Source organism: Schistocerca piceifrons, chromosome 5, assembly GCF_021461385.2.
Source record: "Schistocerca piceifrons isolate TAMUIC-IGC-003096 chromosome 5, iqSchPice1.1, whole genome shotgun sequence".
Classification (NCBI taxonomy): Eukaryota; Metazoa; Arthropoda; class Insecta; order Orthoptera; family Acrididae; genus Schistocerca; species Schistocerca piceifrons.
This window is the reverse complement of record NC_060142.1, coordinates 23,448,363-23,475,764: the sequence shown is the minus strand read 5'-3', so window position 1 is coordinate 23,475,764 and position 27,402 is coordinate 23,448,363. Positions and strand designations below refer to the sequence as shown.

At 45.8% G+C, this 27,402-nt stretch overlaps 1 protein-coding gene across 1 annotated transcript in view; it reads right to left on the bottom strand.

Moving 5' to 3' along the window:
• Positions 1-27,091, bottom strand: part of LOC124798093 (thyrotropin-releasing hormone receptor-like) — a 169,028-nt gene extending 141,937 nt beyond the window's left edge. The window contains exons 1-3 of the mRNA XM_047261336.1: positions 27,086-27,091; positions 26,628-26,827; positions 15,760-15,967 (exon numbers count right to left, since the gene is read on the bottom strand). Coding sequence (XP_047117292.1) covers positions 15,760-15,967; positions 26,628-26,827; positions 27,086-27,091 — 414 coding nt within the window. The remainder of the gene's footprint in view (positions 1-15,759; positions 15,968-26,627; positions 26,828-27,085) is intronic.
• Positions 27,092-27,402: the final 311 nt, after the last annotated feature.

Below are 27,402 nucleotides of genomic sequence, written 5' to 3'. Positions count from 1 at the left end.
GTAATACAAGTACGTTAGAACCTGCTTTTATTGCTGGTTCACGTGGTAGATTCATTCGTCTGCTCCTTTTATGTGTGATTTTTATCCTGTCTCCCATTCACTTCTCCGGCCGGTGTGGGCGAGCGGTTCTAGGCGCTTCAGTCTGGAACCGTGCGAAAGCTACAGTCGCAAGTTCGAATCCTGCCTCGGGCATGGATGTGTGTGATGTCCTTAGGCTCGTTAGGTTTAAGTAGTTCTAAGTTCTAGGGGACTAATGACCTCAGATGTTAAGTCCCATAGTGCTCAGAGCCATTAGAACCATTTGAACCATCTGAATCATTCACTTCCACGTACTTCCTTTCACGTTTCTTCCCTGGCGACATATAACACGTAAAAAAATGATATGAAGGACATTGCTCAATGCGCAGCTTACACTGAAAATCTCTACCCAAGAGCACAAATATCGGTGGTGCCTTGCTTGAACTCACGGTACTCATTCACTCACTGTACTTGGTGTTCACAACAAAGGCACTCACTTTAGCATTCGCCTTCAAGCTTGCATTCAGTACCGGCCGGTTCTGCCTCGCGTTTGTAGTCGGCAGTGCCGTACACTGACAATGATACCCGACGTATGGACAGGTTTTCTACTCGTAAATGCGACTATGTCAGACGACGTAAATTCTTTGAGTGTCTCCATCGAATCCAGCTATTCATAAAGAAAGACCCGCTTCGTTACCGCAGTCGCCGGACTTGCCATGTTAAGTGGAATTTTCAAATTCTTTACTACTGCAGTATACAGAATACCACAATTGTACTGCATTTGTATGTTCACAACTGAGGCCATGTTTACAGGATAGGATGAGTTCAACAGAAGGAATCCCTCGGATAGTAAAAATCCATACCCCCCCTACCAATAGAATATCGTTGCAGTTTATAAGGTGGTAGTGTCATAAATTATGTGATTTTAGCTTATGCACTTCTCAATAAACGAAAAGTAGATATGCACAAAAATCAACTTCAATATGTACTCTTTTCTCGTTGCAGTTATTTGACACGATGAATGTGGGACAAAATAGTACTTTTGCTCACAACACTTACAAGGAGCAGTAAAGAAATTGTCTGTCAGCCCCCTTTTGTCAGAGTATCGCTTCCCCACATTCTCATCATTAACGAATTTTCCAGTCTTTGATGTATAGGTTTGCATCTTCCTGAAACTGAAATGTGACTGACCTATAGTCTTTAGCACTTCTCTCTCTTTCTATAACTGCTGCATGCAATTCGAGCCATCGTCCAACAGCATACTGATCCCTCATTATGCTACAGTAGCGGTAAACTCATTCCAGATTTACGAAATTGATTGATTCCTACGATGGCGAAGAGACGCTCCATATACTATAAAAGTTCATTGACATTTGATGGTAGCTGCCGACGTCGGAGGTCCGATAGTGGATTTAGAGTATGGTTCTGCATGTCTTCTGCTATGTAGGCAGCCCACACGTCTAGGCGTATTCAAATACAGATATGTAAACACGCAGAGTACGATGCTGTGGTCGGCAACGCCTATATAAGACAACGAGTGTCTGGCGCAGTTGTTAGATCGGTTACTGCTGCTAAAATGGCAGCTTATCAAGATTTAAGTGAGTTTGAGCGTGATGTTCTACTCTGCGCACGTACAATGGAACACAGCATCTCTGAGGTAGCGATGATGTGAGGATTTTTCCGTATAACCATTTCACGAGTGTACCGTGAATGTCAGGAATCCGGTAAAACATTAAATCTCCGACATCGCTGCGGCCGGAAAAGGATCCTGCAAGAACGGGACCAACGACGACTGAAGACAATCTTTCAACGTGACAGAAGTGTAACCCTCTCCCAAATTGCTGTAGATTTCGATGCGTCAGCGTGAGAACCATTCAACGAAACAGCACCGATATGGGCTTTTGGAGCCGAAGGCCCACTCGTGTACCCTAGGTTACTGCACGACTCATTGTAATATATTGATTATTCCTTGCTATTTTAGTGTTATTTTGAAGCTGTGAGAAAGAAGGACAGGCTCTCCAAGGCGCGGAAGCAGAGGCGATGCTGAACGCAGACGGAACTAGGAGAGATATTGTTACATGAAGTAAACCGTAAGGGGCGAGCCTTGGGAAAATGCAGAAGCCCGCAGATGCGGTCCCAGGGCGCTAGTTACTCTTCAAGGAAATAACATGTAACTTCATATGGCGTCTAGACGCTGTGGTAAGTTGCCACCATAGAACTTCGTAACCAACAGGCACGTATTAGCGATAAAGCCAGCTTGATTCCAGTGCTGAGAACAGCAACGTCAGTAGACTCACAAGGGTTAGAAAGAGAGCGAAAACGCCAAACAACTGTTGACCTAGCAGTCCCTACTCCGGGGAGGCCGAGGGGCTGGGCTAAATGACGTATATCAATAATGTTGCAAGCCTTATTTGGCAGAGCAGTTACGTTTAGCTTTCAGCTGAACAATGTTGATACCAAATACGGACTTCGTGCAACTGCATTAACATTTCCGCCATAGGAGCAGTAGAGGGGACTAAACCGTGATTGGTAGGCACGAGCAAGAGACCTGCGGGATTGGCTGGGTGGCTTTAAGTGGGAAAAACAGTGCCCCCACGCGACTCTTTAAAACTCCTAGATTCTGCATTTTGGCGGAGTTTTCAGTCAGTCAGACGATCTGGCCGCCGAATTTGCGTCCGGCGACTCCAGCCTCGGTCCAGCTCCGCGTAAGTCTGCTCTCTCTCACTTGGAGTGCCTCAGTGAACAGTATGTTTTGTTTTGCAAACTAAGTTGTTGCCTTAAGATGCTGCTAGTGTTTGCTACTGTGGTTGGCATCCACTCCTGGGATTTCCGCACTGGCTTCTGTTGTAACAGTGTTATTCATGTTTTTTCTAACCCAAGAACTAGCCTCCAGTGTATTAGTTAGTCCTGTCTGGAATAAACAACTGTTTCAAAACCCTGTTTGTGCAAGAGTCTCCACAACGAGTTCCCTACCAAGTCTAACCACCTGCATTTCTAGTAAATGCCCGTACCAGTGTTGGATCAGATATAAGAAAACAATCAAATGCCTTCACTGTGAATTGTTGCTCTGCCTTCTGCTCTGTATCGCTCGGGAGTGCAGACTGACCGGCAACCCCTTTTCTCCCTCTCCCCCCTATGTCAGGATACGACATAGGCACAATATTGTCGTGTCAGATGGTGGATTGTTTTCGGTGGAACTGATTTTCGAGATAGGTAGACACTTCGTTGCTGCTCAGCCCGAGGTCTTGACTGGACTGACGGCTACGAGACTCTGGCACTCCAGTGAGAGCAGACGGAGCGACAAGAACAGAAGAAAGGCCGGACTTCGAAGCCGGACGCCGGAAGACGGGGCCAGGACAGCCTGTCTTCACGACTACCGACACCGTGGACGTCGCGGGAGCGGCAGAGCGCCAACGAGACGGGGCCTCGTCGCAGTCCTTGGAGGACCGCCAGGGCAGCACGGAGACCCGTCCCTCAGGCGTCAGCAGGCGCCTCCAGCAGTGGCAGAGGCTTCGGCGGCTGCGGGCTACGCGACGCCACTCCCGGCCCGCGATAGCGCAGCGCCGTACAGGTGATAGCAACTCGGCTCCTAGGACAGCACGTCGGCACCCATCTGCACGGACCAGAACAGCACAGCACCAGCAGGTCGCATCACAGACGCATTAAGTCATGACGACCCCTAACTCTACCGTTACTGAGAGCATCCTGGCTACGGATAGTATTTCAATAAGCGATGCATTAAAGTTGATGTCTCAGGTATTTGATGGCACTACGTCCACAAAAAATGAATTTATAAATAATGTAGACATAGCCTTTGAACTAGCATGTGAAGCAGATCATCTTAAAATTTGTCAAAGGAAGAATCCAGGGTCCTGCACGAAGCAAATTGCTCGTGCGCGAACTATCTTCCACATGGGCGGAAGTAAGAGCCATTTTGTTAGAAAATTAGGCATCCAAGCGCACGTTAAAGTTATATGCCTGTAACATGTTTTCCAGTAGGCAATCAAAGGGAGAATCGAGTGGGGATTGGGCTAGTAAAGTGGATTCGCTTCAACATCAATTTCATGAAGCTGTACACGGTGCCATTCCAGCGTCAGAGCTGGTGGGATCTGTGGCGTTAGTAGGAGAATTAAGCAGAGCAGTATTCAATCAGGGGATCTATGAGGAGCGTATACAGACAGTTGTGCATGTAAGAGGTGAAAACATTACTCTGTCTGAAGGTGTCAAGGTCGCTTTGACGGAAGAGTCAGCAATGATGTCCATCAAGGAAAAAGGATTTAATGACATGTAAGCAGGGTAAAATGGGGAAAGCTACTCTCAGTGTTTTGCCTGTGGTCGTGTTAGGGCATAGCTCAAAGGATTGCAGGAGTAATATCAGGTGCAAGGCTTCTGGGAAATTATGCCATTTAACGCGAGACTGCCGACTTGAGAAACGGATTCGCGAAGTCGAATCGGCGCGAGCGTGTCGAGAATCAGAGAGGGCAAAAACAGGTGTGAAAGTTGCACTTTATTGGGACATCGACGCCACCACGACAGGGACGGCCTCTGCAAGCAGAGAATGAAAGCGACGCGCGCCTAACCAGGCCGCGCACTAGAAGACGCGCACACTAGTAGACCCGGACTAGCATAGAGCACTACAACAGGGCAGTGGCATTAACGACAGCAGAGACTTACGAACTCGAGTGCTTAGGTTGCATTGACATTGTATATATGAAAGGACATTGGTTATTTGCATGTCGCCAGTTGCTTGCGACCCATCATGTAGAAATGAAAGTTAAGTATTATCGATTCATTTACTGTAATAAACTCCATTAACATTATTTGCTTGTATGTTGTCTAGTTATACGAGGAAACATCTTCCTAGGCACCCTGTAAGAGACGAATTCCGCATGAGCTTCAGTCCCAAAGGGAGCAGGGCGAACAAAGGAAGAATGTAGATCCAGGAACCATTGTTAAAACTGTTGTAAATTGTCGTATGTGTGTTGGAAAGGTAATAGAGCTCCAAGCGTTAATAGAAAGCACTGATACTCAAATCGTTATATGCATTGAAAGCTGGCTATTGCCTGAGATAAGTTCTGCCGAAATTTTTCCGAAGGACCTACCGGTGCTCAGAAAGAGTACACTGGTTCCTGTGAGTTAATATGGCAACCGGAATAAAATAATAATTGGAACCTTTTACTGACCCACAGCTCAAATGACACAACTGCTGAAAGGTTCAAAGAAAACTTGAGTTTGATTTCAAACACATACCCGACTGATACAGTTATAGTTGGTGGAGTCTTCAATTTACGCCCGATCTGTTGGCGAAGAGACATGTTTAAACGCGGAGGTGTGCGTAAAACATATTCAGAAATTGTGCTAAATGCATTTTCTGAAAATTATTTCGAGCAGTTAGTTGATGAGCACACTCGAATAGTAAACGGTTGTGAAAACACAGTTGACCTCTTACCAGTAAATAATATTGACCTAATAACGAGCATCAAAACGGATACAGGGACTAGTGAACACAAGGTTGTCGTAGCGAGACTAAATACCGTAACTCCCAAATCCTCCAAAAATAAAGGAGAAATATTCCGCTTTTCTGAGAGACAGTCTCCACTCATACCAAACTAACAATTTCAGTCCTCTGAATGCGAAAATATTTTGCTGATGCCGATCTACATAGGGAGAAACGATCATCGTAATAAAATAAAGGAAATCAGAGCTCTCACGGAAAGATATACACGTTCGTTTATTCCGCGCGCTGTTCGAGATTCTAAAAATGGAGAATTGTTGTGAAGGTGGTTCGGTAAAACCCTCTGCCAGGCACTTAAGTGTGATTTGCAAACTATCCATATAGATACAGATGTAGGGTCCGTATTGGCTCGCCTGTTTCTACATTTCTCCGGAATCCAAACTGATCTCCCACGATAGTTTTTTCCATTCTTGTGTAAAGAATTCGTGTCAGTATTTTGCAAACATGACTTATTAAACTTATAGTTTGGTAATATTCACAGTCGTCAGTACCTTCTTTATTTGGAATTGGAATTATTACATTCTTCTTGAAGTTTGCGGGTATTTCCCCTGTCTCATACATCTTGCACACCAGATGGTAGAGTTTTTCCATGACTGGCTCACCAAAGACTATGAGCAGTTCTAATGGAATGTCGCCTACTCCCGCAGCCTTGTTTCGCCTTATGTTTCCCAGTGCCCTGTCAAATTATTCTCGCGGTATCACGTCCCGGATGTCATCTTCATCTACGTCGTCTTCAATTTCTAGAATATTACCTTCAGATTCATCTCTCTGGTATAGACACTGTACAAGGTATTCAAACACAGTCTGAAAGGCTTGTAAGGCAGGTAGTGCCGAGAAACAACTGTTAAAAAAATGCGATACGTTGCGTCGTTTGCGAGTTATTTACCACTAAAGTTTGCCCGTGCAAATTCAAGCAACTCGTGAGAGACGGTTGTACATTTAGTTTCCTACAGCCGAAGAAGAGAGAAGTACATTGGACGGTGATAAGGATCTAATCCGAGCCAAAGGCGAAGCAGGCCCGTGCGCCGCTTTGAGGACAATTTACTCTAATTTCAGCTGGCGGGCCGTTTTAATTTGCGCGTGCAACGTCCTGATTGGCTCACTTCAATGCTAATTAAATCTGATACGTCGCAATATACGGGATTTTCTTCTCAACCGTTACCTCTCAGAACAACCTACCCTACAACACCCTTACAAACTTTTCAGACTGTTTCTGACCACTCTGTGTATCCTCCTTTCTACCCTACCTGCAAGATTAAGGGACTCATTATTGAACGCTCTGATCCGAGGAATGCCAGTTTTGTTTCTCTAGATTACATCTTCCTGAGTAATCTCCACCCAGAGATCCGCATGTGAGACTATTTTAACTCCCAAATATTTTACACACCATGACACCATCACCATTTAACAATACAGCAGCTGCATCTCTTCGGGAATAACTGTGGCTGTATTTTGGTCCTGTTTCGGCCATTCGTAGTACCAGCATAGCAAGGATGTTTTACTTGTTGTTACAAGACCAGATCACCCAGTCATGCACACTGAGAAGGCTTCAGGAAGTACACCGTTGTCTGGCGTCCCAACTGAGACCTTTGTGGGTACACCTACAGTACGGATATCTGTACCACTTAGGTACACAAGCCAACCCACCAACGACAAGGTCCACTAATTCAAATTACTTTTTTTCTTATTGTTGACAGATTGGGACCCTTATCTGTTTGGATTAAATCCATCGAGGAGCGTCTTCTAAAAGAATCTTCTCCGTCACATCCGTATACTTTGCAACCTTGGCCAGCACAACAATTTCAGAGTGTTGTTGAAAGAATCAGCTGGAATCGTCAGATACGATTTACAAATCCTGTGAAAGCGTGCGATGTGTATGTCTGACAACCAACTCACGGTGCATCTTCTGCAGCACTTCTGAAGAGATGCAGTGCACTACCTCTTATCGTTGATCGGATATGAGCGATATTTATCAGCAAAGTTTGATCTCAGAAAGATTGAGTGAGCGCATCTCCATCTCAGTGCTTCCACCGTCTTAAGCAAGACAGTATCACAGATCTAATCTCGCGAAACCTATCGGTAAAGTACCTATATTCACCTTCCTAACAATGACACTGAGCCCAATGACTCACACGTCCACGTGCTGAGCCCCAGTAGTCAGCGCTATAAGAAACCCGCTGCAGATGGTATATGTCCTATGTACAACGTAAAACACTCAAGATTTATGTGAAGATTTGCTTAAAATGGCCTGAATACTAGATCGCCTTCTGTTTATAGGAGGGATGATTTGAGTTGAACATACCACGAAACATGTGAAATTATCGTATTATTTCAAGGTGAAGACTTTCATGCTGCTCCTGATAAGCTACAACCTTTACAAAAGCATTTATGCCTACTCTGCAAGCCTTCATACAACACACTTTGGATCAAATTTTATCACTACCAGTCGTTACCTGTGCTGCTCCCCTTGAAAATAGAGAAGTGGAAGAAGCATTACGTGCCTTTGTGTATGAGGTGTTCTCTGCCTAGCAACTTTAAAGTTTCCAGGTGGCGTCAATCGCTGTCGCTTATACGCTGCACTATGGATCGCTATGGAGAGATTCAGTCAAAGGCAGCAATGTGTTAAACCACTGTACGATGATGTTGTTTAGTACTTGTTGGAACACACAGTTCGTGTTCCCGGTTCAGGGTCGATATTCGGTACGCTCCCGAGATGATAAAGTTTACTCGGATTATCAGCCGAGTCAAGGCTTCATTCTGCGGCGACGTTTCGACAAGTTTCCTACTCGTCATCTTCAGGCGAAGTGTCTGTTTCAGGTCCATTGCGTGCCTTTATAGTCGCTGGACCAAAGCCCTCGACTGCAACTGCTGTGTCGGAAAGCGTGTCGCCGGTCGCGGATGGTGGTGCCGAGAGCTGCGGACGGTACATTGGGAGGTGAGGGGGGAGGAGAGGGGAGGGGGGGACTTGCGGCTCGCTGGAGGGTTCGAGCGTTGGCTCCTGGCGCTGCCTGACTATTCCATCCGCTGCCTTCCGATCAGAGCACTCTTGCCGTATTCCCAAGCGGAGCTTAGATATAAAACGCTTTCCCGTTTGACAAGACCCATATCTACACTGCCTCTTTGATGACAGTCCCAGAAGCCGTTCGCCCAGCACAGCACCTTGGTCTGTTCAAAGTTAAACTTCGCTGTGGCTGTGCTTTGCGACTGCAAAGATGCACTGTTTGCGACGTTCACAAATAATGCTGTAGACTATAGGTGTCCGTAGTCCTAATTTGTCTTTCATTGAGCCAAGCATATTTTTGATTTTAGCCGATGAACGGAAAATGGTTGTGATGCTATTTTTCTCCAAAACCTTGGCGTTCTTTGTCATGGGGACCTCGCATGTGAAAGGAACGCCAGACGCTTTGTGTATTCTTCTGAGTTTCATATTCTTGTTCGGCGGCGAAGGGCGTCTTATCTGTGTCTCCGAGTAGCCGTTCCTCTGGATGGTCTCCCGAATATGCTGTAACTCGGTGTATAGACTCTCCTTGTCGCAAATGTTTGGTGCTCTATGCAACAAGGTGTTGAGCACGGGTGTCCGCTGTGCTGGATGGTGTCAGCAGTTACAGGACCGTGCGCGTCCTTTTTCTGTAGACAGTATGTCCCAGCGTGCCATCAGTTTTCTGCTTTTCTTTTTCTAACTTTATATCGAACTTCATAATCTCACGTATGCTGTTAAGTTGATCAAAAAATTCTTGCAGGTTTTCTTCGCCATGCGGCCACGAATATGGTTTGTCCACATATGACGCACGTCCTCCTTCGGCATGACAATACGAAGCGACATGCGATTGCCGCGACATCTCTGAGAGTCTGACGCCCGTGCATCACCGTCACTGATCGTCCTCCTTACAGTCCCGACTTGGCCCCAATCCGATTTTCATCTACTCGAAACTAAAAGAATGCCTTCGAGGACTTCACTTTGGTAGCGATGAAGCGGTGCGAGCAAACGTGAGGTATGTCGTTGGGAGAAAAGTGTTCCCCTCCGGGGTTAGTTTGTTGAGAAATAAATATGTAGAAATGGCTCTGAGCACTATGCGACTTAACTTCTGAGGTCATCAGTCGCCTAGAACTTAGAACTAATTAAACCTAACTAACCTAAGGACATCACACACATCCATGGCCGAGGCAGGGTTCGAACCTGCGACGCTACGGTCGCTCGGTTCCAGACTGTAGCGCCTAGAACCGCACGGCCACTCCGGCAATAAGTACACGTACCAAACATTTCACTTCAGTCACGTCGATCGTGCGGAAAGTAATAAATTTTCTTTCACATAGACGCCCTCACCTACGTCAAAACGAGTTGATCGAACTATATTTTAAAAGCAGAATTGACTATGTATGTTGGTGTCTACCTAATCTCTTCTTGTACGTAATGATGTTTTTTTAATGTGTTCATTAATAATAGATTTAAATTTACAATGTAAGATAACCAATCAAGTGCATTTCATTCACCATTCGAATCTTATAGTCACCATTTATTCTTTACCAAAGTCCAAAACACTTCTCTAATTATAAAAGTACATAATCGGAAATTCTAAAAATCTACACTTTAGGAACATTAATTTTGGTTACTTATGGGTCTTTAGCAAGTTTGCTGAAGAGATAAAATAATTTCAAATGCCGAAAAGGTTTAGTAGCATTTCAACCCACTTTTCTAAATTTAACGTAAGCAAGTGGATAAACATAAACGTAAGCAACAACATACGTGTTCATCACCCGTCAAGTCTGGTAACTACGCTAACGGAAACCCTTGGCCAATCACAACTAAGATAGCATCTGCGGTTGATCTATGCAGAATAACTAATGGCGGACATCACTTCAAATGTGAAGTCTATTCAGAAAACTTTAGACTTGTCATTTCCGAAACAATTCAAAATAATTTCCAATCCTTGTAGATCAAACTACAGAAATTGTCAGCAAGGATGAAATGACCCCTAGAGAAAAATATTAGAGAAATGTTTGGCTCTGTTTGTTACTGAAATAGCAATGGGAATACAAAATTAATCGATCTAGATTTATTACAACACAAAATTAAATTACCAATGATTGGTACATATTAGTATACAATTTCATGTCTGTGAGAGCTTGCTGTTCGTATAAGTTTTGGCGGCGTTTTACCTCGCGGCTGAATTACAAAGTGTCGCATCGACAATGACTGAAAAGAGCTGGTATTCATCAGTCCTGAATTCTTAATTCCAAGGTCCATTTTATACGGTGTTTCGAGTAATGTCCGGTTGCAGTAATTATTGTGGAAACTCTAATGTCATAGCATTCCAGTATCCTGTTTTAAACGGTGTGAACTAGTGTGATATAACTGATATCTCAGGATAAGTTGGTGTCCTCTGTTACAGTCCATGCTGACTACGATACCGTGACTGTTTGTGCCGTCTATATGAGGATAGTTGTGAATTTCATTGCTCATATAGTGGAACAATTCGTTACAAATCTATCACTTTAAAATAAACGATGAGGATGTGATTGTCTGTGTTAGCTGAATTTTTTACCCTCGGTTCTTGGCAGATCCTAACAATAATATTAAGAAGCAAAACATCTCCTAATGTTCTGCAAAATTATATTTGTGACTCTTCGAGCTTCCCCGGCGGATATGTTGTAAACTGTCCTCATGGGTCTGCGCCGGATGACGACGAAACGGAGCGTCGGCGTGCGGATACCGTCAGTCGTGCCTACCCACCAGCAAAGTTTGAACCACCTGAAGAAGTCGGACACTTGCTCCGAGGAAATATTGTGGAATTTGCACAACGTGATTCGGCGGCAAACCCGTGAAGACTATTTACAAAATTATATTTATTTTCTCACGTACAGGTTTTCAGTTCCTCAGGCAATATTCACGTGATAAGTGAATATCGCAAACACAAACATAATGTGCTACTTACACAAATATTATTCGTACAGTAGATACAAATATGACAGTGTGTGTACACACAAAAAATGGTTCAAATGGCTGTGAGCACTATGGGACTTAACTGCTGTGGTCATCAGTCCCCTAGAACTTAGAACTACTTAAACCTAACTAACCTAAGGACATCACACAGATCCACGCCCGAGGCAGGATGCGAACCTGCGACCGTAGCGGTCGCGCGGTTCCAGACTGAAGCACCTAGAGCCGCTCGGCCACTCCGGCAGACGTTTTCACACAAAAACATTACATTTTTGTCGCATAACTAAACAGAAGGTAAAAATAGTTTTCATGTGGAGATACACTAAACAACTAATGAGAAATAAGATGAATTTACGGTTTTAAACCATATTTATTAGCCAGAACATTATGACTAGCGACCTACTATCGATATAAATCTGTCCAGCGATCGCAGTGTCACCTGGCGAGGAATGACCGTTAGTCAGACACACGCACGGTACGTGTTGTATCAGCGAGCGTGCTGTCCGTGTGTAGAACGAGGAAGGCGCGTGATTTATCTGGGTTTGACCGAGGATAGGTTGTCACAATTGGCCCGGAGGCTAGGCACGAGAATTTCGGAAACTGCACGACTTTTCGGTTGTTCGAGAAGTTCTGTGGTGAGTGTCATCAATACGTGGTGAAACCAGGGTGAAACCATGTTCAGACGTCGTGGGGTTCCGTGGCCACACCTCATTACAGATGTCGGACGCCGTAGGCTGGGCAGACTGGTAAAACAGGACAGATGGCGAACTGTAGCAGACTTTAATGCTGGGCAGAGTACAAATATGTCTGCACACACAGTGCACCAAACACTCCTAACGATGGGCTTCCGCAGCGGACGACACCTTGCATGTGCCAATGTTAACACCACGGCATAGGCAACAGTGACTGAAATGGGCACATGACCACCGCTGGCGCAGTGGCAGGGCGTTGCATTGTCTGACGAATCCCGACACCATCTTCATCATTCCGAAGGGAGAGCGCAAATCCGTTGACTGCCAGTGCAACAGCGCCTGACACCTCTACTGCGGAGATGGATACAAGTTGGCGGCGGCTCCATTGTGATACGGGAAACATTCACGTGGGCATCCACGGGTCCAGTGCAGTTCGTGTAAGGCACCATGATGGCCAAGAAGAATCGTCCACTGGTTGCGGACCACAAACACCCCCTCATGACGATCATGTTTCCCGATGGCAAGTGGTCTTTTTTGAACAAGATATTGCGCCATGTCACAAAACCAGGAGTGTGATGGAGTGGTTCGAAGAACAAAGTGGTGAGTTACAGTCGATGTCTTGGTCTGAATCTGACCGAACGCATCTGGGATATGATTGAATGTTACGTCACAGCTCATCGCCCTCCCCTCCAGAATTTACGGGAATTAGGTGACTCGTGTATGCATATGTGGTCCCAGCTCCCTCCGATGACCTACCAAGACTTCACTGCTTCCGTAGCAGGACCTGTCGCCGTTGTTATCAGTGCCAAAGGTGGACATACGGGCTATTAGGTAAGCGGTCATAATGTTGTCGCTGATGAGTGTAGTATCTGTAACGAAAACTTAATTTAACAAAGGAGAAATTGAGTCTGCTCATTTAATACTCGGGTGGCATTCCATGCCATGTGTCTATTGATTTTTCAGTATTTCCAGTAGGGTCATCTTTCTGCTTTTTTTAACAGGATGTAAAACTTCGCATGCTACATAGTCTGAAAGTTTTTCTCCTAAAAGAGCATCAGCAGAGGTTGAATATTTCTTTCTTTCTCTCCACATCCTCTCATATTCACGTAGCCGAATTGCAACATCTCTATCTGGCCGACCAGTATACATTTTTCCACACTGCCTGCAAGTGAGTTTATATACATCATTCTGTCCCAAGGGTTGCAGTTTGTCTTTACTGCGCTGGCGTACCCCTTCGCCAGCACCCTGGTCGGCACTAAGAGACATTGTATAGCAGGCTCTGAACTAGGCACGCCTATGACAAGAGAAGACCGAGACACGTCCCCCTGCGCGCCGATAACGCCCCCTGGAAAGCGTGCATATAGGCCGCCTCCGCCGACAGAACTCTTATCAATCTCTCAACCTCAGTACGCCGCATCGGGACTCCGTTCGCATTGCATCTCAATTGGTCGCACTGTGCTCTAGTCTTCCGCAGTGATAGCCATCGCCTCGCAACTTAGCTAGCTCTGAGGGAACGTTAGTGATTGTGTAGAGTTGTGATATGGACAAGATTCACGAATTAGTACATGTAATTTGATTGCTGTTAACCACTGACCTTGAGATAGAACATCACTGAAGTTGAGTACTCAATTGGTTCCTGTAATAAAGTGTGTTTTAACCACGTGTGCATTTTGCGTTATAGTGAGAGGAAACCGGCCACCCGCCTGTCATGTCACCCTCTCCTCGCATTCAGCCAGTAACCACAAAGCATCACAAGAGGTCACAGTCACAACATTTTCTATTGAGTAAAAATTTTGATATGTTGTGATTAAATGCCGAAATGTTGCTGATATACGCAACTTTACACCATGTTTGTTACTGTTGAGTCATTGATGTTAACAGTGTACAGTAGTGATGTAACTACGCTTTTCCTTTTTTTCGTAGTATATCATCAATTAGGGCACACGCATAGCCATTGGTGAGAGCGGTATGCCCGATGGTCTGTAGCTCTGTTTGAAAGGCTGATTCAAATAATGGAACAGATAAGAGGCAAAGCACCATCGAATGAGAAGGTACATATTTGTGGCTGTGTGGGTGCTGGGATCTTTCCGGTGTTATCGCATCAGTAGCTAAGTTTATATCTGTAAACGCTAAATAAGTGTCGTCTTGTATTGATATCTACATTAAGGTCCAAGAAATTTATAGAAGAGTTGTAAATTGAATTTTCTTGTGTTGTGAGTTTAAATGTTGTAGTAACGTATCTAACTGTCAACTATTACCGGTCCACAAACACATCATAGACATATCTGAGACGGTTCTTAATTTTGCTATTCAGTGGCTCTTTCTGTAAGAAATTTTTCGAGACAGCCTATGAAAATTTCACATAGTATAGGACTAAGAGGTGAACCCATAGTAAAGGTCATCAGTCTGACTACAATATTTGCGTTGAAACTGGAAGTAGTTCTGTTATACTCACATTTGAGTAGCATCGGTTATGTCATGTAAATCTGAACGATTTACTTCGGATTCGTGCAGAAGATCTGTTAATATGTTTATACGTTTGTCAGTAGGAGCATTTGCAAATCAGTTAGTGAAATCGAATGACACTAGTTTAGAACTGGGTGAGATATATCATCAATTTTTTCAACTAAAGTCACGGAATTCCTGATACCAAACTTAGGTCTAGAACAGGTTATCTTTTTAATGATATAGTCTACCTCTTTTTCTAGCAGGTAACGTAGAGCAGAAAAGGATGACGTTACTGGGCATAGTGGAACATCTTTATGTAATTTTAGCAAGCTATATAGTCTAGGAGCCATGGGATTCATCTATTTCTCATCAGTTGTTAAGTGTATCTACATACAGAAACTTCTTTTATCCTCCCCCTTTTTGAGTTAATGTAATTATTTCTATGTGACAAAAAATGTGATTTTCCCCATGTAAACACTCTGCCATTTTCGTGTCTTCTGTACAAACAGCATCTGTGTAAGCCGCAAATGATGTTTATCTGTCCTCGCGTCATTCAACTGTCACCTAAAAATGGCCTGAAAAGCCGAAAGTGTTTTCCCTTTCAATATTAACTGCCACGGACAGATATTCACCTGGGCTCGCACGATATCTGCGATAGTAATGAAAGGCACTGTGACAGTTATGTACGTTACAACAGGCCACTCGCATCCTTCATGGCACAGCATGTCATCAGGACAGGATCGTGATTTGAGGATTATGATAGTGAATTGATTCTGACGTGTTGAACAACTGATGTAAACGTAATGGGACACAGCAGGGTCGGTATCTGGCACGAGCAAAGTGCTCACAACCGCCAGTCCACAGTTTATGTGAATTACACGAGCTGTGGAGAGACATCTGTTGTCCAGAAATCGGAGCAGTATTTTCAATTATAATGTGAATTAATAGGCTGTTAAAGAGACGGTCAGAATGTGTCGGCTCGTCAGTCCGTGTGTGTGTGTGTGTCAGCGAGTGTAATTCAGTTCGATGTCCTCTGCTACGGCAGCGCGCGGCGCGGGCAGCGAGCGGCGAGGCGTCACCTGGCAGCGGGCGGCGACGCCGGCGGTGTCCACGTCCGGGGGCGGCGCGCCGGCGCCCCGGGAGGCGGCGGAGGCGGCGCCGCGGCGGAAGAGGGCGCGTGCGATGAGCGCGTACAGCACGCAGGACAGCAGCAGCGGCGCCACGTAGAAGGCGAGCAGGTCACAGAAGAAGTAGAGCAGGTAATGGGCGCGCGGCAGCCGGAAGTCGCAGGCGCGCAGCTCGGGCAGGCCGCGGTAGCGCAGCGGCCGCGTCGACGTCAGCGCCAGCCAGGGCGCACTGTAGGCGGCCGCCAGCGCCCACGCCAGCAGCGAGATGCGCTGCGCCCGCGACACCGAGCACAGCGCGTGCGCCCGTAGAGGCCTGCGGGCGGCAGAAGCAGCGGGCGGCCGCAGTCAGTTACAACATCCTGATACGTGTTACACACCGGACACAACAGCAAGGACCAGGCCCCATTGCTTTTTCCTTTCTTCACTCGTTTATTACACCAGAGAAATACACATTTTAAGACAAAATTTAACTACAAGAAATATTGCTCTCAGTAAAGGTTAACGTGAGTAGAGACAGAACTTAGTTCTCTTAAGGGTTTCTGCTCGCAACAAATTTTAAGGAGGCAATGTAAGGTTTATGTCAATTCAGATCAAACACGTAGCTAGTGATCGAATCACGACACAGACCCCTTAACAATTTCGGCAACAAATAAATAGCGTGAATTTGTACTCACAGTAACCAACTAATCAACATCCTTGTTATTGAATAAGTAGTAGGCCATTTGGAACGAATTAGCAACACCCAGCAACTAGGGGAGTTAATACCGACAGTCTTTAAATGTCTTGCTCCCCATTAAATAAACAAACTTATAGTAATTAAATGAATAACAAATCAAACACACTACGCTCCACTCAAACTCTTCAATGGAAGCCAAGCCAAAATGAAGATTCCATTAACTGACTAGCACTGAAGTCACACCAAAGCTCATCTCTGTGTTCCCAGACACACGTGGGGCAAACTTATAAAAGACAAGATTTTGAAGGGAGCACATCAGAAAAACCGGTAGTGGAGCTAACTCGTGCCACTGAAAATTAAGGTACTAGACCGGGGCACAAGGTGGTATACAATGAGGTTGCCTTAGTGCTATACTGCGTTCCAAAATATTAATTCAAATAGACAATTCAAAATTAAGTACACATAAACCAGCATTAATTAACGAGGAGTGACACCAGGTCGTTCGAAGGGATGACAACACTTAATTGAAAACACGAATGCCGGAGGCGGCAGTAACATCAGACACCCGGTGTCACTTCCCGCTATACAAGCGCAAGGAAGGAACCCCAAAGAAAAAATACAAATAAAACCCACAAAAGATTATAAAGGACAGGAAACCCCAACTACTTAAATTTAAAAGAATTAGCTCTCCCCAAAGGCAGTGTAAACGCTAAGGTCACACTTAAGAGGCCACCAAAATTGGTTACAAAAGGTCTTATACGTTTTCTCCTTTTCTTTAAAAGAAACACAAGGCTGCTTAACTTCTGCTCGTGTAGGATACACCAGGCAGCAACCCAAGCTAGACGGTCGCAAGGCACGGCGAGCAAAATCAGGAGAGCAGACAGTCAGGCAGGCAACACATATCCTCCATCCTGAACCGGCAGACCGCGTACAACCAACTCCGCATATACGTGGTTGCTTCCCACCTCGAACCTCGCGGCGTCTCAGCAGGTCGCCCGAGCAAACGTCAACTGCCACTCGCCCCGCGAATGCCGAAAACAACAAGACAAGCAAAGATAAGAAGCATCGAAGGATCGATAATGGACATCCAAGAGACTGGCGCGCCAGTAACGAGCGCCACGGCTCACATCCCAAACGGGAGGGCACCACGAAACCTCAGTGAGTGCGGCAGCCCAGGCAACGGTAAAGGGCTGCCTTCCGGGGACTGCGGTTACAGTTTGTTACATTCTGCTTGCTCCCTCCCCGACACGTATTAGGTTGGTGCATAGGTTCGTAGCATTTTTGTGCTGCGTGTTAGTATTTCGGTTTCCACGCCTTCATTTATCGATCGCCATTTGTTTGTAGTTCAGTGTTGCTATTTGAGTTTGCGTATTGTCATTTTGTCTTGGGGTTTACGAGTGGAGCTGTGGGCGCTAAAAAACGGAGTTGCAAGTGTAGAAATCGGAACATTTCCGACGAATTGTTCTGTTCGATTTCTATCAGGGGAGGCAGCCAGAAACATTTGCGCCTTGTACGGGGATAATGTTACTCGACAGAAACAGAAAGAAAATGGTTTTCTCGTTTAAACGAGGATCGTTTTGTTATTAGTGACTCTCCGTGTTCACGAATATCTTCCGTGTTTGACGAAGATCGTTTACAAGCATTAATTACAACGTTCCATGTCGGTCTACTGAATAACTGACAAATGTGATGAACTGTGATAATTCCACCACCGTGCGACATTTGCATGCAATGGGGAGGGTGGTTGGCAAGTCTGCCTGCTCGTCACAAACTGGCTTGTGAACGACACTGACTATTCCTATATAGTACCATTTCTGCTGGTGAGAAATGGTGCCTTTATGCTAACGCAAGGAAAAGAAAAGAATGGTTGAGCTCAAACAAGGCAACAGCCCCCTGCACAAAGACCTGTACGCAACTACAAGACATGATGTTATGAAACTTTTCCGACATGTTACCAACACTGCCGACATTTATTGTTAACAGCAGAGACACGTTGCAGATGCAGCCCAAGAACAACGACCAGTACGACTGAGAGAAGCAACGCTACTCCACAATAACGACGCCCCCTTTCTCCTACACCTGCAAAAGCCACTGTGTTGGAGTTGGGTGGGAAAGGCATTCCCCACCCACGTTGTTCACCTAACATTTCGCCCTCAGATTTTCGCCTTTTCCGATCTCTATCGAACAACTAACTTTCAAGGCAGGGTTTAGCGAAGATAACTGGCGCCCGGGTCTCGACATTTTACTCTCCCTTTCCCTCCCCATCGCCGTCCGGGCCACAGCACTTATTGGCACTCCCCTCCTCGGTGCCCGGGGTACGACTCTACACTTCAATGCCCCCTCACCCCTTCCAGAAACACATCTACAGTAGAAATATAACACACAAAATTTACTCTAATAATAATATTTTTCCGAAAAATCTTGTTTGTGCTCCAGACCATTTGGCGTCTCTCTGCAAATGGCACCTGGTACCTGACACATCCCTTTGCCCCCCTCGCTGCTTCAAGGAACTTCCAGTCCGGATGAAAATACGCTCCGAACGTGGCTCGAGGAGTTGTACGCCTCAAAACTGGTTGATTGCTACAGCTACGGAATCGAAAAGCTACCTCAGCTGTGCAGAGTGTTGTAAATAGCTGAAGAGAGTATACTACTGATGACTAAAGTCTCTGTCATGTGTATGTGTTGTGTTCGTTAAAATTATGGGAAAATACTCCGATCTTATGCTCCTACCCAACAATTTGGCCTCACTTTTGATGTGCAATGGTTGTCAAGGATTAAATAAAAACAATAACAAAAAACAAAAATAGTCCGGCAGTGACATGGACACTTGTTGGAACTTCCACTACAGATGCAAATTTATCCACACTCATAGAAAAGAAATACGACACACATTTACAATCTTTTGCTATTTAAAATGTCCGTCAATTGAACATGACATCATTTAGATGGCCGCTATTGTGTTGGCAGAAGAGCCAACACCGTGTTACGAGAGGAGGCCGGAATGCACGCGTTTACCTCACGCAGGCTGGCGTGAGGAGGGAAGGACTATACTGACGTGAGGTCTGGAACATCACAAGGAATTAGAATTCAGAAAGCGGACGTAATTGGTCTGATACCTAACTTTAATCCATTAATGATGAACGTCGCTGTTGACGGTACATGATTCACAATACTATCTGCTCAGGATACATAGTAAGTGAATATGGCGCCTTGCTAGGTCGTAGCAAATGACGTAGCTGAAGGCTATGCTAAACTGTCGTCTCTGCAAATGAGAGCGTATGTAGGCAGTGAACCATCGCTAGCAAAGTCGGCTGTACAAGTGGGGCGAGTGCTAGGGAGTCTCTCTAGACCTGCCGTGTGGCGGCGCTCGGTCTGCAATCACTGATAGTGGCGACATGCGGGTCCGACGTATACTAACGGACCGCGGCCGATTTAAAGGCTACCACCTAGCAAGTGTGGTGTCTGGCGGTGACACCACAGCCGCTATTTTCCTTCCCACACTTTTACGTAAATTAGACGTCAAATATGCTGGGCTGGCATTGGAATTCGATTCATTTCGTCCGAAATTTCATCCTTCGGTTCCTGGATGGTGTGTAGTGGGTCCCACCAAGAGATTCAGTATTTGAAATGATCCCAAAGGACGAGATCACACCTGAAGAGTCAAGGGGTGTTGGAGGACAGGAAACGTCTCCGTTCTTGCAGATGAGATGGCCAGAATAGATTTTCTGTGTAGTGTTAACGGAATACTACGAGATATGGCAAGTGGTCCTGTGTTATCGGGAGGATGTGTTTGTATTTGCGGAACATCAGTAAGCTGTCACACTAAAAAATGGTTCAACATGTGAACACAGCTTTGTGAGTTCACAGTAACATGAATGTAGCGATCGTCTTAAAAAAAATAAGGCCAGATGATTCCAGACAATGATACACCACACCACGTTAAGACTTTCTGACAGTGAAATGGCGTTTCATGAAGCTTTTCAGGATCTCCACTTAACCAGTATCTATAGTTTTATTGTTAATTAAGTGTGACACATAAAAATTGTACTCATCGCTCATGATCAGGTTGTCGCACACATCTGGGTTGAGTTCCCAACAGTTCCTTGCAAAAGCGCTGTGTGTTTTGGAGGCTCTACACATTCAGTCTTTTGCACTATCTGAATTTTGCGGGGGGCGTACTGCAGTTCTATGTAATGTACACTCTGATCTGTTATGTCAAGTTATAGCGCACGGTTGCATGCAGAACGCCTGGGACCTTGGCTGTCGGCTTCTCCCACTCTTGCAACAGTCTGTCGTGTGCCCTCACGTTTTTCACTTCCACCCTTCTTTCGCACCGTATCACGTTTCCACAAACACCTCTACCCATTCCTTCATAGCATGTGGCGACGGGATTGAAGGATAACGTGTGAGATTGTAATGAGCGCGAAACACACACTGGTGGGCCATGTACACGGTCCAGTCACGTTAACCTGACCAGCAACCGCGTTCGACGTCAACGTGCAGCAGCCCACCTCAGGCGACAGGTGGCAGCACGAGCAGTGCCGCGTGCAGAAGGCGTGCGGTGCGCACAACAGTGCAGTCGTCCTCGTAACGCAGAAAAAGTGGTTAAAGCGTGCCGTGGGTGGCAAAATGGCGCTATCCAAAACAGTCGCCGAGGCTGCCGTGAAGCGCCACGGGCCATTGGTGACAGGGGTGAATAATGGCTGGTGAGACGAGGACAGGCGAACAGATTTGCAGCTGTTGACAAACTGACCGCCCAGGTGAACCAAGGGGCTGTCGACACAGTCTCCTCGACCCCTGTTCAGCGAACGTTGCCTCGTGACAGCCTCCACAGCAGGCTCCTGGTTCGTTCACCCATGCTGACTTCTGTTCTTGCTGATGATGCTATCCTGAGTAGTCCCTGCACGCAGATCCGAATGAGGGACTATTTCACGTCCGAATGTTTTATGCAAGAGTATTCCATGTAGCCGTACAGCAGAGCTGCAAGCCGTTGGGGAAAGTAGTAGCTGTAATTTCCCATTGTTGTGACCCGTTCGCAGTACCAGCACAGCGAGGCCAAATCAGTCATCGACAGACCCTGCAGCCACTGAAACGGCTGTTGCCCCTCGTCAGGAGCCACAAGCTTGTCTTACATGATGCACTCCTCATAGTGTTCAATTGAATAGTTTGCCTCGCTCATTGTAGATGTAGAACCAAACGAAATACTCAATAAAATGGGTATAAAATTATAACTGGAGCCCCATATGGACTACCAGACTCACTTTCTGCTGAAACCGAAAACTTAAGAGAAAACTTCAGTTCATTGCTAGGTAAGTTCCCCAATCATGTTTCAATCGCCAGTTATGATGAGCACAGTTTTCTTAGTGATGGGAATGACAAAACATCCTATCAAACATTAGAAATTGCTTCTCTAATTACAATAGATTGTTTGGAAGCTCACGCATGATCGTTACATTTTAGATCTAATGGCAACAAGTAGACATGACCTCTTTGATGATGTCCACATGAGAGCTGGTATCAGTCACCTTGAAGCAGTTGTACCACCAGTGATTACCAAACTACAAAGGGAAATTTAAATAAGTAAAAAGATTTGTATGTTCAGTAAATTATATGAAGAAGAGGCAGTGACGTTTCTCCACCAGGAACTTGAAACTTTTACCTCGAGACGGGAACATGTAGAGGAATTATGACTCAAGATCAAAAGTGTTGTTGATCTGCACTGGACAGATATGTACCCAGTTGAATAGTTTGTGATGGGACGGATCTTCTATGGTATACACATATTATAAATAAACTTGTAAATAAAGATGGGCTGCTGGATATAGATGTAAAAGAAAGCACAGGGCTATAGACAGATAGGTATTGCATTAAAAGCGTTTGGCTGCCAAGAGGGCAAAAACTGAAGCTTTCAATCACTGACCTATCAGATTATTATCGAATGTCCTTTGAAAAAAGCCGGGGAAATTCTGCTCTTTTGCAAAGGTTGGCAGCGACACAAAAGTTAGTGTTGAGTCACTCATGGACGAGACAGTACCTGCAACTGAGGCGAGTAAAACAAAAGCATAAATACTTAAAAATGGTTCAAATGGCTCTGATCGCTATGGGACTCCTGATGTCATCAGTCCCCTAGAACTTAGAACTACGTAAACCTAACTAACCTAAGGACACCACACACATCCATGCCAGAGGCAGGATTCGAACCTACGACCGTAGCGGTAGCGCGGTTCCAGACTGAAGCGCCTAGAACCGCTCGGCCATAGATACTTAACTCCGGTTTCAAATGTTTCTTTACAAAACATAAGTGTTGCTCCAGTTTAATTCTCGTAGCACAAAAAGATAAGACAAACAGTAATTTGTTTCACTGGCTCTAATAAACAGATGAAATCATTAGAATTAAATAAAGCTGCAGGACCCGATGCAATCGCTGTGATATTTTTGGTGTCATTGCCAGACACCACACTTGCTAGGTGGTAGCCTTTAAATCGGCCGCGGTCCGTTAGTATACGTCGGACCCTCGTGTCGCCACTATCAGTGATTGCAGACCGAGCGCCGCCACACGGCAGGTCTAGTCTAGAGAGACTCCCTAGCACTCGCCCCAGTTGTACAGCCGACTTTGCTAGCGATGGTTCACTGCCTACATACGCTCTCATTTGCAGAGACGACAGTTTAGCGTAGCCTTCAGCTACGTCATTTGCTACGACCTAGCAAGGCGCCATATTCAGTTACTATAATCTGAACAGATAATATTGTGAATCATGTACCGTCAACAGCGACGTTCATCATTAATGGATTAAAGTTAAGTATCAAACTAATTACGTCCGCTTTCTGAATTATAATTCCTTGTGATGTTCGAGACCTCACGTCAGTATAGTCCTTCCCTCCTCACGCCAGACTGCGTGAGCTAAAACGCGAGCATTTCAGCCTCCACTAGTAACACGGTGTTGGATCTTCTGCCAACACAACAAATATTCTGTACAGAATTTGTAGGTTAACTTATCCCCTCTTTTAATTGTAATCTACCATAGATCTGCCGAACGGAAAACCGTGTCCTGTAGTAAGTAGGAAGTACAGGTGACATCCGTGCAAAAGAAAGGTAGCAGAAGTGACACACAAAACTACCGTCCAGTATCCTCGACGTGCGTTTCAGGTAGAATCTTAGAACATATTGCGTGTTGAAAGGTAATGAGGTATCTCGAACAGAATGACTTCGTCCATGACACCAAGTATGACTTCCGAGAACATCCATCATGTGAATCCCAACTTCCACTTTTCTCACATGACGTCCTAAAAAAGCCATGGATAGAAGTAGCCAGGTAGCCGCAGCAGCCCTCGATGTCCGAAAAGCATTTGACGCAGTCTCTCACCCAGGCTGTTATCAAAAGCACTGCCGTACGGGGCGTCAAGCGGGGCTTTTGACTGGACTGAGTGGCCGTGCGGTTCTAGGCGCCACAGTCTGGAGCCGAGCGACCGCTCCGGTCGCAGGTTCGAATCCTGTCTCGGGCATGGATGTGTGTGATGTCCTTAGGTTAGTTAGGTTTAAGTAGTTCTAAGTTCTAGGCGACTGATGACCTCAGAAGTTAAGTCGCATAGAGCTCAGAGCCATTTGAACAATTTTTTTGAGGGTTTATTGGTAGGGATGACGCAGCAGGCTACCTTTGATGCAGAGCCGTCTACAGACGTGTAACTTCTGGTGCGCCCTAGCGACATGTGTTGGGACTCTTGCTGCACATGTTGTACGTTAATTGCCTTGCGGAGAATAATAAGAGTAACCTCAGCGTTTTTGCAGACCATATTGTTATCTACAATAAAGTACTGCCTGAAAAAAGGTGCACAAATGATCAATCAGATGTTGATAATATTTTAAAGTGGTGCAACGATCGTAACTTACTTCAAATGATCAGAAATATAAAAGATCCTACAACACACAAAATGAAAATACACACATAAAAAAAGTTTTGTATCACATTGGTTCCGAGAGTTCCGGAAGCTGTATAGAAAACTTGACTAGAGATCAACATATTTATCATTTACGCCCTTTTTTGCTCATGAAATCCATACACTGCATGTTGTACTACCATACAGCCAGACCTTTAGGTGTAGTCGTCCAGATTGCTATACACACTTGTACCTCTAATACCCAGTAGCACGTCCTCTTGCATTGATGCATGCCTGCATTCGTCGTGGCATACTATCCACAAGATCATCAAGGCTCTGATGGTCCAGATTGTCCCATTCCTCAACGGCGATTCGGCGTAGATCACTCAGAGAGGTTGGTGGGTCACGTCGTCCATAAACAGCCCTTTTCAATCTATCCCAGACATGTTCGATAGGGTTCATGTCTGGAGAACATGATGGACAGTCTAGTCGACAACGTCGTTATCCTCAAGGAAGTCATTCACAAAATGTTCACGATGGGGGCTCGAATTGTCGTCCATGAAGACGAATGCCTCGCCAATGTGCTGCCGATGTGGTTGCACTATCTGTCGGAGGATGGCATTCACGTATCGTACAGCCGTTACGGCCCCTTCTATGACCACCAGCGGCATACTTCGGCCCAACATAATGCCACCCCAAAACAGCAGGGAACCTCCACCTCGCTACACTGGCTGGACAGCATGTCTAAGGCGTTCAGCCTCACCAGGTTGCCTCCAGACACGTCTGCGACGATTTTGTAGTTGAAAGCATATGCGACACTCATCGATGAAGAGATCGTGATGTCAATCCTGAGCGGTCCATTCGGCATGTTGTTGGGCCCACCTCTTCCACACTGCATGGTTTCGTGGTTGAAGAGATGGACCTCGCCATTGACGTCTGGAGTGAAGTTGGGCATCATGCAGCCTATTGCGCACAGTTTGAGTCGTAACACGACGTCCTGTGGTTGCACGAAAAGCATTATTCAACATGGTGGCGTTGCTGTCAGGGTTTCTTCGAACCATAATCTATAGGTAGCGGTCATCCACTGCAGTAATAGCCCTTGGGCGGCTTAAGCGAGGCATGTCATTGACAGTTCCTGTCTTTCCGTATCTCCTCCATGTCCGAGCAACATCGCTTTGGTTCACTCCGAGACGCCTGGACACTTCTCTTGTTGAGAGCCCTCCCTGGCACAAAGTAACAATACGGACGCGGTCTAACCACGGTATTGACAGTCTAGGCATGGTTGAACTGCAAACACCACGAGCCGTTTATCTCCTTCCCGGAATGACTGGAACTGATCGGCTGTCGGACCCCTTCCGTCTAATAGGCGCTACTCATGCATGGTTGTTTACATCTTTGGGCGGGTTTAGTGACATCTCTGAACAGTCAAAGGGGCTGTGTCTGTGATACAATATCCACACTCAACGTATATCTTCAGGAGTTCTCGGAACTGGGGTGATGCAAAGCTTTTTTTGATATGTTTATGTATTATCCTAGGACTACAGTATCAACGGATCACAGCTTGATCGATCTACTCTAACAAATAAGAGGATGCAATAATTTACAGGCACATGAAGAGGAATATCGCGTAGTGCCAGTTGTCGGTAAAGCAGGTCGCAGACTGCAATTCCTTGGTAAAATACAAGGTAATGGCTGTAGTCTACGAAGGATATTTGTACACAAAACCCTCGAGTGACGCGTTCTTCAACATTGGCGCAAGTGTGTGGGACCCTTACCAGACAGGTTGAACGATAGATATTGAATGCGTTGAAAGAAGTGCAGCACGGATCTCCACAGGGTGAGGGTGTGACGGAGGTGCTGAAGGAACTGAACTAGCAGACACCTGTACATATGCGCAAAGTATCCCATGAAAGCCTACATAGAGACTTTCTAGAAGCAAGTTCAAGTTTTGAATCTAGGAATATATTTTCGCTGTAAAAGGGATCTCGAAGACTAGATTATACTAATGACAGCGACCACAGAAGCGTTTAAACAGTCATTCTTCCTGCACTCGCCCGTGAATGTTTTGGGAAAAAGTCCTAGGGGGATGTAGCTCTGCCATGCACTTTTTAGTTTTGTTTAGAGAGTGGTTTACTCTTTAACTAATAGCTGGAGATAGAGGGATTCTTTTATCACAGCAGTCTTCAAACTGTGCCGTAAGCTAAGTGTGTAGAATACTGTACGGCTTTACATCTCGGGAGCCAGGTGTTACTCTATGCATACGGAATTACATAGCTAAATTTTGCTTCGAATAGCTGTTGCCTGAAAACTGACTGGGACTGAGTGAGGAGGTGCTTACCTGCAGATGGCGATGTAGCGCTCCACGGTGAAGGCGACCAGGCTGAGCGCGCTGGCGTTGATGCCGAGGTTCTGGCAGAAGACGAAGGCGGCGCAGCCCACGTCGCCCCACAGCCACTGGTTGCCCACCAGGTAGTAGCTGAGGATCTCGTTGGGCACCGACGCCACCAGCACGAGGCAGTCCGCCACCGCCAGGCTCACCTGCCGACAGCGCGAGGCTCTCCGTACTGACCCACTCACTCACCAGTTATCGTCTGAGCACAGGCTCGTGACCCAGTTGAGCTAACCAGCAGCCGGTTTGGGACTCTTTGTGCTGACACACTCAGCCACACTTTCCCAACCAGACAGTTGCTCACTATCTCATTTGACACCGATGGCACCAACATTAGTTAAGTCCATTAACATAAGGCTCACTTCCTACCACTACCAGTCTCCCTGTACAAGTCTCCCTGTACTTACTGGCATTCCCACTGGTTGCAAACGAGCTCCGCTTCCACCGTCGCCAGGTAGTCCCCTACCGCCATACTCACCTGCAGCCGGCACAAGTCTGTTTACCTACCGAGCCACTGGTTGCCCATTTGATAATAGCTCGTGACCTTTCTGGACGCCAATGTCAGCAGCACAGTGCAGTATCCTAAGTTTTTTTGTAAATACCACCAATTTACTCCAAAATAGCAGAACTTTACCTCTAAGGACAGAGACGCCACTAACACCATTTAATGTGCCACAACAAGGCTAACATATGGGCAACACAAATCGCTATGTATCCACAACTG